The sequence below is a fragment of the Colias eurytheme genome, chromosome 17 (genome assembly GCF_061535395.1).
Source record: "Colias eurytheme isolate Ceu_HAF_F1 chromosome 17, ilColEury1 Martin Lab GWU primary, whole genome shotgun sequence".
Classification (NCBI taxonomy): domain Eukaryota; kingdom Metazoa; phylum Arthropoda; class Insecta; order Lepidoptera; family Pieridae; genus Colias; species Colias eurytheme.
The window spans coordinates 5,599,545-5,617,241 of record NC_142996.1 but is presented as its reverse complement, the minus strand read 5'-3'; the positions used below and the strand labels follow the sequence as shown (position 1 = coordinate 5,617,241).

The 17,697-nt window shown below is 33.3% G+C and overlaps 1 protein-coding gene across 2 annotated transcripts; it reads right to left on the bottom strand.

Annotated features, from left to right (window-relative positions):
* Positions 1-528: 528 nt before the first annotated feature.
* gsb (paired box protein gooseberry) lies at positions 529-14,253 on the bottom strand. Of its 2 annotated transcripts, none has more exons than XM_090111670.1 (6): positions 14,047-14,253; positions 5,958-6,130; positions 5,558-5,816; positions 4,169-4,368; positions 3,167-3,771; positions 529-670 (listed from the first exon to the last, which is right to left on the bottom strand). In XM_090111670.1, the coding sequence occupies exons 1-6, from the start codon at positions 14,099-14,101 to the stop codon at positions 550-552; spliced, it is 1,413 nt and encodes a 470-aa protein (XP_089967796.1). In that variant the 5' UTR covers positions 14,102-14,253; the 3' UTR covers positions 529-549. The 2 variants fall into 2 exon arrangements, with proteins under 2 accessions (XP_089967796.1, XP_089967799.1); XM_090111673.1 differs by having other exon boundaries at positions 5,714-5,816.
* Positions 14,254-17,697: the final 3,444 nt, after the last annotated feature.

Here is a 17,697-nt window from a genome sequence, read left to right as displayed (position 1 = left end):
TACAAAATATTAGATAATTATCTTAACCAATTTGCACATAATTTTCTAAAAATAAATATTTTCTGCTACATCACAATTTTATACAAGGCATTTTCAAGGGTGATTTCTAAATATATTTTAACTTAATCCTACGACATTTACAATATTAGAACATTTTACTGACTACTTAAAAATATTCAACGATTATTTCTAAATGTATGTAGAAGAATATTATCTACTGATCATAAACTAGTTCTTATTTCATATAGGAACGCTCGGTATTAACAAATACTAAATAAAGCTATTGAATAATACAAATGAAAATTAATAATCAATTTAAATACTAATTTAGAAAATTTCATAATAGACCATTACTATAAAACTATCGTTGTACAGTCTCATACATAAGTTCTTACGCATTTATTATTTTAATTTATGAAAATCGGCTTGAAAGGCACAATTGATATGTCGTGAACTCTAATACTTATGCAGATCAATGTATTATTAATTATTTATTAAGAATTAAACATTGATATAATTATGTTAACGTTTGTTTTAAAGATATTTAAATCAATGAACTCTTCCCATATCCATGCCGCCAAGTTGTCCAATGTAAGGATATCCAGATTTAGCTTCTGTAGGCGAATGTGCGTGCGATGCGTAGTGAGATGGGTTAGTACCAAAAAAAGAACTGTAACAATAGAAACAATACTTTAGTATAGGGCATTTATACTCAGATAAAGTGCAATAATATTAAAAAAACAACAACATGATCGTTTCAAACTCAAAATGTTAAAAATTCTTGGCTTATTTTATGTTATCGAATAAATTAAAATTTTTCTTCACAATGTGCATGTTTTTATACCTGTATTTTTATAAATACTGAAATAACTTTTCTCCCTAACTGTATGCACCACGTAGGAGGGCCATAAGAAAATCGTAATAAAAATTCATCGACCTTCAGATTCTACCAGCCACTATAATAGAACCAGTAATAACAGACTAAATTAAGTATTACGCCTAATAATTACTACTTATCGACCGTAATACGTAATGTAGGTGGCCCAAATTACTTTGATACATAAATGCCGATTTACAGAAACAAATCGTGAGCAAGCGTGCAATAAAATTATAAATTCAATCGAACAGTGGCTAATACGTTATTAACTCTTATTCATAGCAACACATAAATATTATTAGATTATGTGTAAAGTGTGGGAGTTTGGTGTCGGATTAGTGTAACACAATGCTTAGTTATAAGTTGTTTGACATTTCTTATGATAACTAACATCAACTATAATAAAACAGATGCTTTTCAAAGCAAAATTAAAAAAGATACACAAAATGAGTAAAAGAAACAAATGTATCCATTTGAAGTTGAATTATGACGTGCAGTTACCAAATCCTTAAACAATAACAAATGTTAATTATAACCTTATTATAATGACAGGTGGGTAGAAATCTGATCATTTAATAAGAGTCCTAAGACATCATTAGGCAAAGCTGCAGGCCATTAAACTAAACACGCAATGCCAGTTGCTACTCATAGTATTAATTATTAAATTAAACGCCTACACCAACCCCCGGTGTATATTTATCCTCCAACCAGTAATTATATTTTTAAAAAGCTTTAAATTTTACAGCTATAAATATCAACATTATTTATAACGATCGAATTAAATTAGTATCAGTATTTTGATAAAACAACATTAACTGTTCTATTCTGATACGTCTGCAAATAAAAGTCAGAATTGTACTAATAATATTATATTCATTGCATGGTGCAACATTGAACAGTAATTAAAACAACCGATAATTATTTTACATCATAGTAATAGTATGCAAAGGGAAAGTCTAAGATTTCAATCGAGCTGTAATCGAAAAGCAATTTTCGTTCACCTGCATGCATCAATCACGAGCATATTTCGAAGCTTCGAACGGTTCCGATATAAAGTGATCAATAAAAGGTACACGCAAGCCTTGCAGTTTAGGAAGTGGATAACAAATAGCTGCATACAAGTTTTAATACTCGGTTAGAGCTACTTAATGTAAGGGTTCATTGGACTAATGTCACGTTCGGCCTTTCATTAATTGCGACCGCTCGATACAAAGCAACACAAGTTTTTCCGCAATGTAAGAAACTGGGTAATATTGCATATTACCTTCACGCGAATTTAGATCTTATCATCTTGGAGCAAGCACTCTTATTGGGTCTCTCCATTCCAGCAAACAAAGATATCTAAACTAATGCATTCCGTCATTTATCAGGTCTTAGGACGTATTGTTGCACACGTTTACTATGAGTTAAGAGTTAAAGATATTATAGTACTCTTGGATAATGAATTCATACTAAATCGATGTCATGATGAAATATTTTGAAAAAATGTGAATTAAGTAATTTAACATGTATTGGCATCTTGCGTCATTTGACTGAATAATGCAGACTGATCACCATAGAAACTGAACTCATATATTACTGAAATGTCCCTCATTGTACTGGTAGAGATATTGTGTGTGGTCCAATGTGTGGTATATTGACTGGCTTTGTCTAGATAACACAGATAAATGTCGTCGCCATATAGAATACTGTGACAATGCATCACAATCTCTTACGAGTTACGACAAATTCACTTCAGTCAGTATCGATAGACAGACAGAATCATGTGTATTATATACAACATTTCATGATTCAAAATTTCACGTTCGAAGTTAACAGAAAATTAAAGTCAAAATCAATTAATAAACGATACAAAAAGTGCATGAAAATTGCAACCCTATTGAATTCACGATCGCATCGGCATATTACGGACAGAGCCCTATAATAACTGGTCATGCGGCGCATAATGGCTGACTTCTTACTCTTAATTGATTAGCGGCCGCTTCGGATAATGATAAAGGAAGGTGAAAGGAAATAAAATGAATGCTTCCCCATTTGCAAACTATTAGATAGATCAGTCTCTTTGAACGTGTTGTTGCACATTTTTCTTAATTGCAATGAATTTATCTTTTAATAACTTAATTCATGTCATTGGAAACGTTTTATGTTTAATAGTTGATGATTGGTACTTTTACTCGAATATTATTATAGCAGAAATATATTGATTATGCAAAATTTATAGCGCATAAGATTATTGAGACATTAAAATAATGCATATTATTATTTATTAAGATCTTCGTTGAAACTTACCTATAATTTTCTGGCCATGCGCTGACTTCAGCTAGTTTGTTCTGAGTGTGACCGAGTTGTCTTGAAGTCCAGTGATTATGAGCTGACATATGTTCTTGTTTCGCGTAGTCCCCATAGCCATAGGGATGAGACACAGCGTCGTTTGCGCTTTGGTAAGTGGGATGTTGGTACGTTAAACCACTGCTTTGATTGGTTACAGATGGTGGGCTGGCCGCTACGGGACTGGAGCTGGGTGGAGTAGCATCTGCAGATGTTTGTAAGGAAGAAGGAATCTCAGACGACAGCGGCGTCAAATTGCCCGATGAAAATGAACTAGATGTCGGAGGGTGTAAAGAGGAAGCAGCAATTGCCGATTGGCAAACTGAAGGTGCTGTGAGCCCAGTTTGATGCAGAGAAGGAGCCAATGCCGAGTTTAGTACCGAACTTGATCCTAATGATGGATAAGATTGTTGCCATGAAGCACATTGGGCATTAAACGTTGAGGGGGGTTCATACTGTTGATGAACAGGTGGAAAGGCGGATTGTAAAGACATAGTATTGAAAGCGCTTAATTGTTGCGAATTTAGTTGCTTCCGCAGTCGTGCTCTTCGGTTCGAAAACCATACCTGTTCACAAAAAATATTATAAGTCATTGAATATTTTGAGCACGTAAAAACCGATATGAGAATGAATTTAACACATAAATTTACAGAAAATTACCGGCAAACAAAGAACGTGAACCAGCCGATACACACGGCTATCACAAACCATAATTATAAGGTCGGGACCGCTCGATTACATTCTGTGTTAGGCTACAATCATTCGTGGCTATTAATCTAACAAAAAGTAAAGAAACGGTAGCGTGAACAACATGTGGTGGCTCGGTTACATTTTATAATTAATTATAATGATTATGATAAAAGCTATTTGTTATACTTTTAGAATCATTCAGTGAAACAGATGGATATATCAAATTTATCAGTGTCGGGGGAATTGACTGTATAAGTTTAATAGTTTATTTACCTGAACTCTGGCTTCAGTTAACTTAGTTTTTTGTGCCAATTCTTCTCTGGTATATACGTCGGGATATTGTGTTCTTGTAAAGGCGCGTTCTAATGCCTCAAGTTGATCTCCAGAGAAGGTAGTTCTAGATCTTCGCTGTTTTCTCTTCAAGGTGATGCCCGGTTCGGATTCCGTGTCAGAATCTTCACACGATGATGGACCTTTAGAAAAATTCAAATTATTTTTTGCTGGAAGCTCTTATAATCAATATTGTTTTATGTTTATTTTGTTAATTGAGGCAATACTGTTAAAGGCTTATGATAACAGATGAGGTACTTTTTACGATAATTCAATGAAGTTATTACATACAATGCTCTTGAATAACTTCCACTTTCTAGATCAATTTGTTTCATTACATGTATAATAATCATTGTTCCACTGGTCCGGCCACACGCATTCTCATATTAAATTAACGTAACCACATCATAAATTATGCTTCATAACAGCTAATGAATTTTTAGACCTATACAAATATAAATATACTTTTCAATAATAAAAAAAAATATTTAAATGTCATAAAACAATTTCGTTTTAATTAAGGAACGCGTTTGCAACAATGTACGTTTTCAATTAGGAATAAATTATTTAAAAACTGTGCCCAACTTCCACGAAAGCGGTTGTAACTGTGTCGTTTTACCGTTATTCGGTTTCATAGGAACACTAAAGGCTCTCAATATGAGAACCTGCCTGCAAAGGGCCCGCTTTACGGCGTAGACATTACTTTAGCCGCACACAACTTAATATGCATAATCTTATCGCAAAATCTCAGGCAAAACCGCACTCCGTCGCTGAACGGGGATATTAGAAGCGCCATTTTATATTGGATAGCTATACGGAGACGTGCAGTACGGACAGATTGTCGTAATGCAAGCCTCGCGGCCAAACGCGATGGGATAATAACAGCTTTGAGTACTAATTTCATTTTTATAACCTGCAATTTCTGAAGCCGACACAAGGGGCGCTGCTGTGGCGTGCGCGCGTTTCCCGCTTCGCGTGCATTATTAACTCTATACGCCATTTTACCGAGTTTGTAAACGTTACAAACCGTCTTATTTATCGCGAGCATTACGTTAATTGAGAAATAACAAGATTTTATTTAATTTGCACACTAGCTGTATCGAAGATTATATGGCTTATAATTTGATAAACAAATTCCTTAATTAAGATTCAGATGCACAATTAAGCTCAATTTGAATGTATGAAATAGAAAGTTGTCTATCGTAAATAACACCTCATTTGTTCTGCACTGCTGATCTTTATTACGTGATCATTATAAAGTAATAAACTAACTTTACTCGAGTATGGGATATTAAAAGCACTTGTATAAAATTGGTTAGGCAGGGAACTTACCTAGAATACCATCAATACTGTGGTTTCTTCTAGGATCTGATTCGTCCCTTTTGCCTCCTCGTATTAGCCTCGAAATAGAACTGACTGACGGCGCAGTGTTTTTATCACAAATGCCTTCTTTTATAAGTTTATCTCTAATTTCCCAGGAAAATATACCTGGGTTTTGTCTCTTGAGCTCTTCTATCCGATTCTCTACTTCGGGCGTTGCAACTCTCGGTTTCGATCCTCCAATAACACCAGGGCGGATGGAACCAGTCTCCTAAACAAAAACATTATATTATAATACATCAGACTGATAATTTCTTAACAAAATGACGGTAAAAAAGGTAATGGTAAAAATGATGGTATTTCAAATAAAAAATATTGATATAAATTTCAGTATGGTCAGAGCAATAAGTACCTGGTATCTATTGAGTATCTTGGAGACGCAGCCGTGGGAGACGCGCAGCTGGCGCGAGATGACGCAGGGCCGCACGCCCGCCGCCGCCATCTCCACGATCTTCAGCCTGATGTGGTTCGGCAGAGGACGACCGTTGATAAACACTCCTCCTAGCTGATTCATGCGTCCTTGCCCTTTAACAATAACATTTATGTTAATTAAACATCCAAACACTACACTTATCATTAAATGCTTCAGTTTTAATAACTACTTCTACTAATTTAAACCACTATGACTTCAAGCTGCGTAATACATGAGTCACTTATGGTTCCAAGAGTGACTATCGATCAAAGAACGTTATGATAAACTAGCGATATTAATCAAACCTGGTTTGAGATTGTTGTATTTGAATTTATCATAGCGGTTATTAAAAAACGTAATTTCTTATTTTGGCAGTTATTAGGCTGAGGTTTTTATAAGTATCTCATTTAGGAGTATGGTATTAAAGTAGGTGTTTTTTTGTTGCTTGTTATAAGATTTTAACAGAATAGGAACAGGAAAAATTAATCTTTAGGGTTATTATGATAACAAAATTACAACATTATTCATAGACAATCTTAATCGATCATAATAATATCTACAACGTCAATTGTAAAGAAATGCTTCAAAACACGCATTGACGGCGACGTTTACATAACTGCTACCAATTTCACGTTCTATCGGATGTGATCTCAAGCAAAAGTATCCAATATGTTTCAACACATACTCAGTTAAGCGGAATCTAAACCTTTACGTCCCTTTGACATATTATAGTAAAACTCCACAATTCTTTCACAAAATCAAACTCACGAACATAACTTGTAATTATTATTAAGAGTTATTAAATCTTATCAAGAATTAAAGCGATGAGTCATTCTCAATTTTCCACAGTGAAAAGAAAGTCATCAAAATTTAATTAATGTTTTTATCATCATGAGTATCCCGTCGTAATTAAGTCTCTTCGATATTGATTGCAAATAAAATCTTAAGAGAGATGAAATATATAACATTTATGGAATTGATCGTAGGCATGTGTGAGTAAAGTGTGGCTATTATAATCACATCACGGCCAATGGTTTGAGACCACCTATCGTCAAAGGAGGCCGCCTTTCGTCGATTTTTGCGACGCCTTTTGTAAATTGTATTTTATCTTCTCGGGCCGAGATAGCGTTTAGAAAAAATCTAAGATCATAGTTAATTTGATGATAAAGAAATTTCGTCTTGTAATTCTTACTAAGCACATCTCGATTAAAAAGATTTATCTGCTTATTGACACCACTTATTAACAGCTAAGTATGTACGTATACTTCTTTTTTTGTTTTATTAGTGATATTTTGACCTAGATATTAGATTTACATTTCATTTCAGTTGTATATTTTCATAGTTCATATAGGGTATTTTTAATGATATTTATGGTAATCTTTTAGTTTCATAATTTTTATATGACTAACAATATAAATATTTCATACGTAACTTTAATCCTTTATTTAATCTAATTTGGTCGAATAGAAAAAAATACATCACAGTGGCATCTCCACTTGTAAAGGCATTTATAGTTTATCAATTTGGAATAATTCCTCAAAGAAACCGCCGCATGTAGACCCTAGACCCCTGTGGAGAAGCACCGATCAATTAAACAACATGTCAACAAGTGTGTCCTTTGATAAGGCGAGAACCGAGATGGAAGACAATTCACGCAAAAACAAACCCTATTCCAAACAATACAGGGCTAAAAATCAAATCCAGTATATTCCTAAGTGGGTGTTAATAGTTTTCAAAAAACCTTATTATATTTTGATCCCTATCTGCGAAGTATTAAAGCACTTAATTCCCTGCAAATATAACACTCTAATCCAAGTCTCACGCAAAGGATCCGCAAGCGATCCCTATTTTTTTGTCAGGCCCTGCAGACGTTGTGGTGCCTCAGAAACCCATGTTTTTGAGTGTTAATTTTATGTTCCCGAAATATTTATGACGCATAACGTGCCCATAATAACCCCTCTATACAAATGTGGGTGGCTTAGTAATAATGTATCACTTTATTAGAGTTTGAGTTGTCAAGTCTGGATTACCGGATTTATAAGTACAGGAACTCTTTGGAATAAAATTAAGTAAATTTTATTTTACAAAATACATTTACTAAAGAAAAAGAAGTATTATAAAATATCCTTTCAAGAGCAACAATCTAGAAGAGCCGGTATTCTATAGGAATAATATTCAATATCCCTATAATGCAGTTGAAATAAGATCAATCAAAGGTAAAATCGTTGAAGGACCCACAAAAGGCACAATAGTGACTTAAAATTACAATGCGTAATAGAATTCGCAAACATTATAACGCTATTAACGCAAAAGGAGGTAAAGTTAACAACAAATTTAAACATCTTTCTGTAAAGCTAATCGTCCGGAAACACTTTGCATCATGCACCATTTTCTAACTACAATGGCTGCTACTAGGGTGGCATACATTGATCCTACCCCCAAAAAAATATATCAATAGTATCCAGTAGCTAGAATGCGAATTTTTTACTTACTAGTTTTATTCATGACTGCAATACTGATTCCCTCGGAACATAATCAAACACTGAGCTCAGATATGGACACCTAATAGAAGAACTCATAAAAATTCTCACTTTAACATAATCTTGTTCCGATTCGTTATACCGTCGCACTCGTGTTAGACGAAATTGAAACAGAGTCTGCCATTTAACGCTAACCGTAAGAGCTAAACCGTGACCGGGTAAATAAAGACTTTATAATTCACATTTCTGTGTCAACTTTAATTAGCAATCACATTTTCATCAACCCCAGCAATACTTTCGTTTTTATCACTCATTGTTGTTTGAAGATTGAATTTTCAAAGTCCACTTTTACATAACTGAATTTCGTTTTCAATTTGTCCGGCTCGGGTTTCTTAATCGCAGCTCATCTCCAGCGCTGTAACTCGGAGTGGAAACCGATCTTTAGAAACTGGTGGCGAAATTTGAATAAGATGTCAACAACTTCATAAATTTCCAAATCATTTTCAGCTCTGACCTCGAGCTAACCTAAAGCGATCGTATTGCGAACACGATACTGATATTCTTTTTATGTATTCGCTTTTATTCCATCGCATTTGACTCGTTTAATGTCACAGGTTATAGCTTTTCCACCGGCACGGGCACACTGAGGGTAACGGCCAATAAAGTTATAAACGCAATAGGCGTAAAAATCCCAATCGAGGATTTGTAGTGCGTTATGTGCCATGACTTCATGAGAATATGTAATTCTATATTGCATTGCGCCAATAATTTACGTACGTACAGCCTACGAATACAGTAAGGACACTTCTTTAGTTTTAATACGCACTAGCTAAAAGCGATACAGTGATAGTTTATGTTCGCGTTTGATATTGCATTGTGTAAATAAATCGTAAACCCCGTTTTCACAATCATAATATGTTTCTGCTTGCAAATCAATTTCACGTAGCGACATTAATGTGCCTATAGTAAAATTTATATGAGACCTTACGTCATACAACGCTTTCTTCCACATGATTTGTATGCCAACGATAACCACATAATAAGAAATAAAAACCGATGGTGCAGAAAACATTACGAGTTGGACTAAAAGTAAAAGTATTAATAATATTTCCACTATCACCCATAATCAAATAACGTAATTATCTTCAACAATAGACGCTAGATTATTCATTGCATTCAAACTTAATCTCGAGCAAACTTAATCCCGAACAAATTCAATTATGTTTAAGTTTTTATTCAATTCCGCTGTAAACAATTTTTAGATTACAATATTGTTACTTCAAAGCTTATCAAAGTAACACTGCACTGAATCACTTTCCATAGCAATTTATTCAAACATGGTTATATAAAATCATATTTCAAAATGACAATCGAGTTGCGTTCATACTTTTGTGATTGTGGCCTGTTAAAATTCATTTATAGACGAATAAAACAAGATATTGCTATCCAAAATCAAGCAACAAAGAAATGATGCCATTTGAATAGGCATTAGAATTGGGCGGCATTCACAAAGGCAGTGTCATTCCATTAAGCCTTCTTCAAGCATTGGGAATATCTGTGTGGCCGCGTGGTCGCGTGGCCGTCGCCGCGGGGCAAGCCGCTCGATTCTATTATAACACTCATATACCGTATACGTTTCACACTGCTGATTTGGGCGGTACTTGATTAACAAGCTACATTGTTTACAAGTACATGCATCATATCTTGAAGTTCACATACATTTGAACATTGATATTTGATATACACCTACTTTTATTACTCACACGATTTTTATAATTAATATCATCTATGTTACTATGTAGTTAATGAAATATTTTATACGTATAAAATAGTTGAAGGTAAACAGTTGTGCATAGTTTCAGAAAGGTAATTTATTTATGTGGACATAGAAGAAGGTCCAACTGTTCAAACGAAAACCTCCTTTCGGCATGTCCCCGCACCACACGAGTTATGAATAGGATAGAATAATATTTTATTTCATTATACTGGTATGTTTGAAAGTGCCCTGTTTGACCTCATTTGGTATTCATATCGCGTTATTTACTAATTTGAAGCGACTTTTCAATTCAGATATGAAATAGTCTTTAGAGAGTGCCGCATGATTTTTTATAGGTCCGAACCCAAAGTAAGCTATTGTCAAATAACTCATTAAAAATATATTTTACTTAATTTTTATTTTGAAGGCAAATAAATGAATTTAAATTATATTCACACGTTATAGTTATGATTTGAGCAACGTTTAGTCGACTAAAATATAAGTACTTAGAATATTTAATAATAAATATAGAAGGGTAAGAACTCTACAAAATCCTTAAAAGAAACATATTATTATCACATATTAAATTCCCCAAATCCCTTTTATTTCATTGGAAGCCATATTTAAACATATTTCAGTACGTAGACAAAAGAAGAATTCTCTTGTGCGACCTATTTCGGAGATTCCTTCACGCCTTTTGGAAACAAAAGCCTCAACAATTGGAATTTTGTTCTGAGCATTTTGATACGTACATATCACATTTTCATCTAATCTTAATCCTGAAATATACGTACTATAGACTCTGTATACATTTTTCGCTAATTATATAGGTAGGTACTTAAAAATCAATTTACTGCATACTTAATTTGAAAGTTATTTATTAAATTTTAATTAAAATAATGGCAAGCAATAAGGAAATTTAGTATTCTGCGGGCGGGAAGATGCACGTCATATTATAAAGCCAAAGCAGGCTGTCGGTGCCTTTGATGTGTTTGTGTGCGTGCACCGCCTGTCCGACCGTGATATGAATGTGACTAAATCTTGATTACTCCACTCTTTAAAGGTCAATCCGGTATGAATAGTTTAGAACTATCCCTGAAATGTTTTATAAATATTTCCCCATTGTCCGTATTAGCTTTGAAACTCACGTTGATTTAAAAAGCTATTCAAATGTTAAACTGTTTGTAATGAAAATGAATAGTATAAAATTCAATGCGGATATTCACAAACACTACCATCGATTAAACATTTTATTACACTTAATACGTTTTATAGCTCAATCCGAATACACGACTTCATGACATTGGTGCTTATCGAATAATCGAATGGGCTCTGAGGAAAATTATTGAGTTCTAGAGATGTACTCTTGCATCGATAAATTACAAGGTGCGGTTTGCCGATCGATATCTCGCTTCATCGTGTCCGTCACCTACCCGCGGGCATCGACCATCATCGAGCACATTATGCGAAATAATATCGATATTAAATGTATTAAAATATCGCGTCGTAATTTCACATACATTTTTTTAACAGCGATATCCAAAATGCATAAAAATCATTAAAAAAAGCCTTCATATCTAAACTTCATTTAGTTGTATTTTTTTTATTTTTGTTTTTTAAACCTGTGGCTAATGTTTATTATCTTTATGACATTACCTTTAATTACGTATACAAAAAGCTCAAACGTAACAAAACAAAGCAAAATAATTATTTCACAAATCACTACGTTGATCGTATTTAAAATGTATAATCTCAATACTTTTTGTTTTGCGAACGATTTGATGTCCGACTCTACATCACACCGGCTTACGACTTAAGCCCGATTTATTCGTCGAAAGTTATATAATTTGTTGTCGACTAAAGGATTTATTAAATAAACCGTAAGGGCTTCAAATAGCGGCTCCTTTATGACTCAGTATTAATCAATAAATATATAGGTATGTACACCAAAAAGCCCGTTGCAAATTTTATTTTTTATTTAATAATTCAATTTTTCTGGTATGAAAATAAAGTGAAAAGACATCACGAAGATCTAAGATTTTTTTATGTTACAGGTAATTTATACCTACACCATAATATTATATATTGTGTCTATGTAATATGCGCAAACGATTTTCAATCTCCGCGGCGTCCTTTCAAGTCGTCATCCCTTTCAAACATTAACCCTTTATATATTTCGATCCCTTTCTTTTTAATTTGGCTTAGACGAAACAGGTCATAAGTTGAAGTGACATTTTTAACAATGCAGTCGAAATGTTTTCGTATGGTAATGATTTATGTGAAAGCTGTCGGAGTTTCTGGACCAGAAAGAATGCCTTTGACTCAACGCTTTGGCGGCTCGTTATTGCTAGTACAAAACACATAATATATTCAAATTATTTAATATAGAGCTTTTAATGATTGTAACAAAATGAAACTTACAGTTAAATGAAGCTATTTTAGAGGAGAACAAAAAGTATTCATTTTACATCTAAATAGAAGTAAATTTGGATTGCAAAAATATAGCCTGTAGGTACACACTTTAAAAATCGTATATTTAAATGATAGAATTACAGAAGTCAGAGTTATTATTTTAAATAAGATCTCATTATCTCGAGAAATAGTTGTAGATATGTGCCTGTACCTGCTGATTTACATCCTTAGAGTCTAAATAAATAAGGTATCTATATTTATTACAAATCTTGTTAATCATCTATAAGTAAAAGCACAAAAAACAAACACAGAAGTTAACAACAGTTGTCCGTGAAACCGTTTATTTGAAAAGTGTCGCCCGTAATAAAATTTGGTCCTTAGAGAACAGCAATTAAAACAAAAGTTATTTAATTTTATGGGAAGTCATTTCAAGAATAATAACTTTACTGTAAACAATACAAGAGATCTACTGAGAACTTAAATTTAGTTTGTTAATAAAATATTATAATTTACCTAGTTAGCAACTGAAGGACTTGGTTGTTTATAAATGCTTAAATTATTGAAATAAATTAATATTTTATTTACATTTATATGTACAAATTTTGTGAGAAGTTGCCTTCATCGTTTAAAAGGACTTCCCATAAATTTTGTACATATTATTTAGCGCTACAATAATAACAGAAATTTACTTTCCAATCAAAGCCAAGGAGAACATACTACAATAAGTGTCAGTCATCGATTTCATTTTAAATCAGATCAAGATCGTTTAAAGAATGAGTGACACGAGACAATAGTGCAGTCGTGACAAAAATTGTTCATTTAAAATGGACAAATCACTTTCTATAGTCTATCCTTGACCATTCCAGAAAGTTAACAAGAGGCGACCAATAACTGTTTCTTATTCTATAAAAATTTGTAAATTGTTCCCGACGCGTGAGGATGAAATATTGTTATATGGCCGGCTGTAAAGTTGAGTTTATAATTTCACGATTTTATAGTTTTATGGCATGTTTCGTAAGTTTACGAGAAGGACTCTATTAAAGCAGTAATTATAGTGATTCCCAGCCGTGTAAACGATGTGTTATTGGGCTATTGGGGCTAATGATCTCCATTTTGCGGTTGGGTTTATGGGATAGGTTTATAAATTACTTTATCGGGGATAATAAAACCATAATTATTAAATCTGAGCCTGGTTTGTTATATATAAAGATAGCATGTACTTATTGCATATTTTTGCTAGTTAGTGTAAGCTCTACTTATCATAAATATTTAAAAAATACTAAATAGGTTCTTTAAAATTGTCAGAATTAGGTATTTACGACATCAAAAGCGCGAATAAAGAAGATCGCTGAAGATGTTATGCGGTTGCGCAAGCGCTTACCTTGGAAGGAATATCCTGTGAAGTATGGCGTCATATTCAGCGTCGAAACAGCCATCGATGAAATAAACAATATCTAGAAGCTTATTAAGTTCAAACACTCAACGTCCGGGTTTAATCACAGTATCAGTCTGTCACTATATCACAGGCACGCAGGCATGATTACGTAAAGCAAACTGCGTGTGTCTAATCCGTGTTACTTTGAAGACAGCTCAGTGGCCACTGACGTGTGATGTAAAGATGTATTTCGACTCTCAAGTGTAATCTTTCACAATCAGCGGTGCAACAAAAAATGGTCGGTCCCGCCGCCTCCGCAGGCTCTACCTCCACCTGATCTCTTGTCTCTTTCAGACGCTTGAGCGCATTCAGTCCTTGCTCTCCAACTCTACAATTAACCTGCAAAACTTCATGTGTTCCATTAAAAACTCTATTATTATATGTATTCACTAATGACCTACTGATATCTAGAAGTAATTTCGATAGTCCAATGTTTTGAACAGATCGTCAAGGAATAATTAGAGCTGTGGTCAATGTAGAGCCGCGTGGAAACGAGATAGAGCGAAGACTAAAATCCGGTATCTGTAAAGCGAGGAGCGCTTACGTTTAACAATGTGTGAGTCGCGCCTGAGTCGGCATTCCGTGACGAAAACATGAGGCGTGCTGGCATTACGATCTATGCCCACAACGATCGGCTATTGGTCAAATTTTATTTAAGGCGGAGTTAGTGCACACTATGATATTAACATCGCTTTCGTGTGGGTTAATTGCATTGTCGTTCCGTATTCGTGTACGATATTTATAATTTTTCAGAAAAATGTAATTCCGTATTACCTATACTTGCTGTGGCGATTTGATACTTTGTGAACACGGTTTTGTTATTTTTTAAATAGCATATTGTAATTTCGGATTTTATAAAAATAATAGTGGTATTTTCATTGTCATCATGTATTTTAGCATTTAAAAAATTTATAAGCACCTACCTCTTTGAAACACTTTTTTTACATGACTTTAAAAATAATTCAAAGTCATGAAAAAAAAGTGAAAAGAAGACTTTAAAAATAATTAAAATTAAACGATGGTGATGGTTTTCCTAATAACTAGTAATCAAACCTATAATAATAAGATAATAATATATACCTTATTAATAATAGGTATCACAAAAAAACACAAACATTAACATCAATAATTAACCTAACTGTTCCTTCATTCATAAATTATCAACACAACAGACATGCATGAATTTTTATATAGCTCTATTTTGTATGTCTCTACATAACATGATTTAGTGCTTTGATGAGCTTTTGCCCTACCCTCGTCGTGCATACTTGATAATATCCATTTTCTATTAGCTACCTACGTTTAAAATAATCCCTTTGCAAATATAACTGCTTTATTCTTCTGTAATGATAAATTCAATTAAAAGGATCATAAATAACCCGCATAATTTTAACATAAAAAGATTAAAACTGGTTTTGTTGGCTCGTTTGATGCTTAGGTGTTTTCTAAAAATTATTTCTAAAGATAAATATCAATTAAGAAAAACCAATAACTAAAAACGAAATCATCCTTGAAAATTGAACCTTGACATTAAAATTGTCAATTTAGTTAAAAACAATAGCCTCAATAATATCGAAACACAGAAACTCATTACTCCTATAATTGAAAAGAAATCCAAAACGGTATGTTGTAATACTTATAGAAATCGGTAACTCATTAACGGTAACCTTGTCGTTTAGATTTTAATTAAAATCCACCGAACGCTTCAACAAGCGTCTTACAAAACTCCTTAATTTGACAGCGATCTGTTTGCACAGTTTTAACCTTTCAAACTTCTGAATTTTGTGAGATAAGTGTCAGTCAATACTACCTACTGGAATTGAGTTTAATATTCGTATATTGACTCCCTCATATTATACATACCTATTATACATACCTATTTACAAAATTATTCTATTGTCTCCTAGACTATCTTTAATTCATAGATTAATATAATAGATAATAAATTAAGGACAATTATGTGGTGTGATTAGCCTTTTTTTATGTTGTAATAAAGTTCAAAGTAGTTCACATAATGATTAGTTCGTTCATATTGTTAAAGAATCGAATAAGATTAAATATAATAAGATAACTTAATTAATATTACTATTCAATGTTCTTTGATAATAATGCATTCATTTTCCTGCCCATCCTTGTTCAAGAATTACTAAATCAAATATTAAAAACTTCAAACTAACCCAATTTAAAATTTCATAAAGATCGATTCAGCGGCTTGCGAGTGACATTATTGAACATCTGAATAAAACTGAGTTACCCGCAAATTCAATCTCATTCAGTTCTTTCCCTCTCCCTTTATCTCCCCACAAAATTGGGGTAATATTCCCTGTCAAGTTTAAAAAATCGATTGACTGAGTAACATCCCTACTTACCAACTTCTGAATTTTAATATTTATAGACAACTATAGTGGTCCGCCCCGGCTTCGCCCGTGGAATCTAAATGTTTAAACTGTCCTATCTCTCAAGTTGGATCGAACTGCACATGGTGTGCGAATTTTATTATAATCGGATAAGTGGTTTAGGAGTCCATTGAGGACAAACATTGTGACACGAGATTTATATATATTTAAATAGACAATAGTTGCTCGCCCTCCACTAGGAATCTATCCAAATGCAAGTTTTATTATTGAAAAAAAAATTGCTATGACTATAGGTACCATTAAAACTTATCTACAGTCTACACACAGCAGTAGGTCGTACCTAGGAGTCAAACAAAAACCAATCATGTAAGAAAGTAAGTAACAGATTTACATGTACCTATTAGAAAATTACTGTACAGCTTGACAAAGGTTTTCCTATCCAACAATTTGTCACATTTGTCTACCCAAACTAAATGTTTATTAGCATAAAATCACACAGCATCACTTCACGCTCTATAAGAAAGCGCATGCAGCCGCTGATTTTGGTGCAACAAACAAAAAAGGCGTGAAACTTGCTGAAATCGCTTCACACACGCTTCAGGGCCCATTGCACAGCAAAGATGCCGATGAAAATATACGTTGATGGGCCGCACACGACGACAAAGTAACTAACACAACTGTCTTACCATAGCAAATTATAGGCACTCATTTCCGTAGCGCATTATAGCAGTGCGATGCTTAAATATCGAAGCATACTTGCACTCAATTACTTCTCATTAGGACTACAATGAAAAATTGTTACAATGTCTTAAACATATTGGTATAATTCTCTTTATTTATCTAATGATACAACTTTCATTCAATAAATTATCAAAGGCCAATTTTTATAATTATGTATTTACTTACTACATACATTTTGTTCCAGTTTTCTTTTCCATAGTTCTATAAACGCGTAATATATATTACGTGCCTTTAATTTCAAACTTATTTAAACTTATTTATTACGCTAGTAAATTTGTAAATGAAAAAAAATCTAAATACATCAACGGTAAATAAAAAAAAACAAAAGCTCTTATAAAATAAGAAGAAACCCACACGTTAACTCTATTCCTGTCTTTTACATATATACCTATTCTAATAGGCGTTATATATCTCAGCTTAACAATGCTTCAAATCTGACTAGAACGCTATAAAACGAAACTGACAATTATTCCAACAGCTCGCATCAATTTGGCTAAAA

Bases quoted from the DNA above. Each gene is read 5' to 3' on its own strand.
- gsb (XM_090111670.1), bottom strand. From the start codon at position 14,101: ATGGCTGTTTCGACGCTGAATATGACGCCATACTTCACAGGATATTCC. The intron at 5,817-5,957 runs GTACTTATTGCT...GTTTTTGTTTAG, and splicing joins AGATACTCAATAGATACCAG to GAGACTGGTTCCATCCGCCC. The intron at 4,369-5,557 runs GTAAGTTCCCTG...ATTTTTCTAAAG, and splicing joins CAGTATTGATGGTATTCTAG to GTCCATCATCGTGTGAAGAT.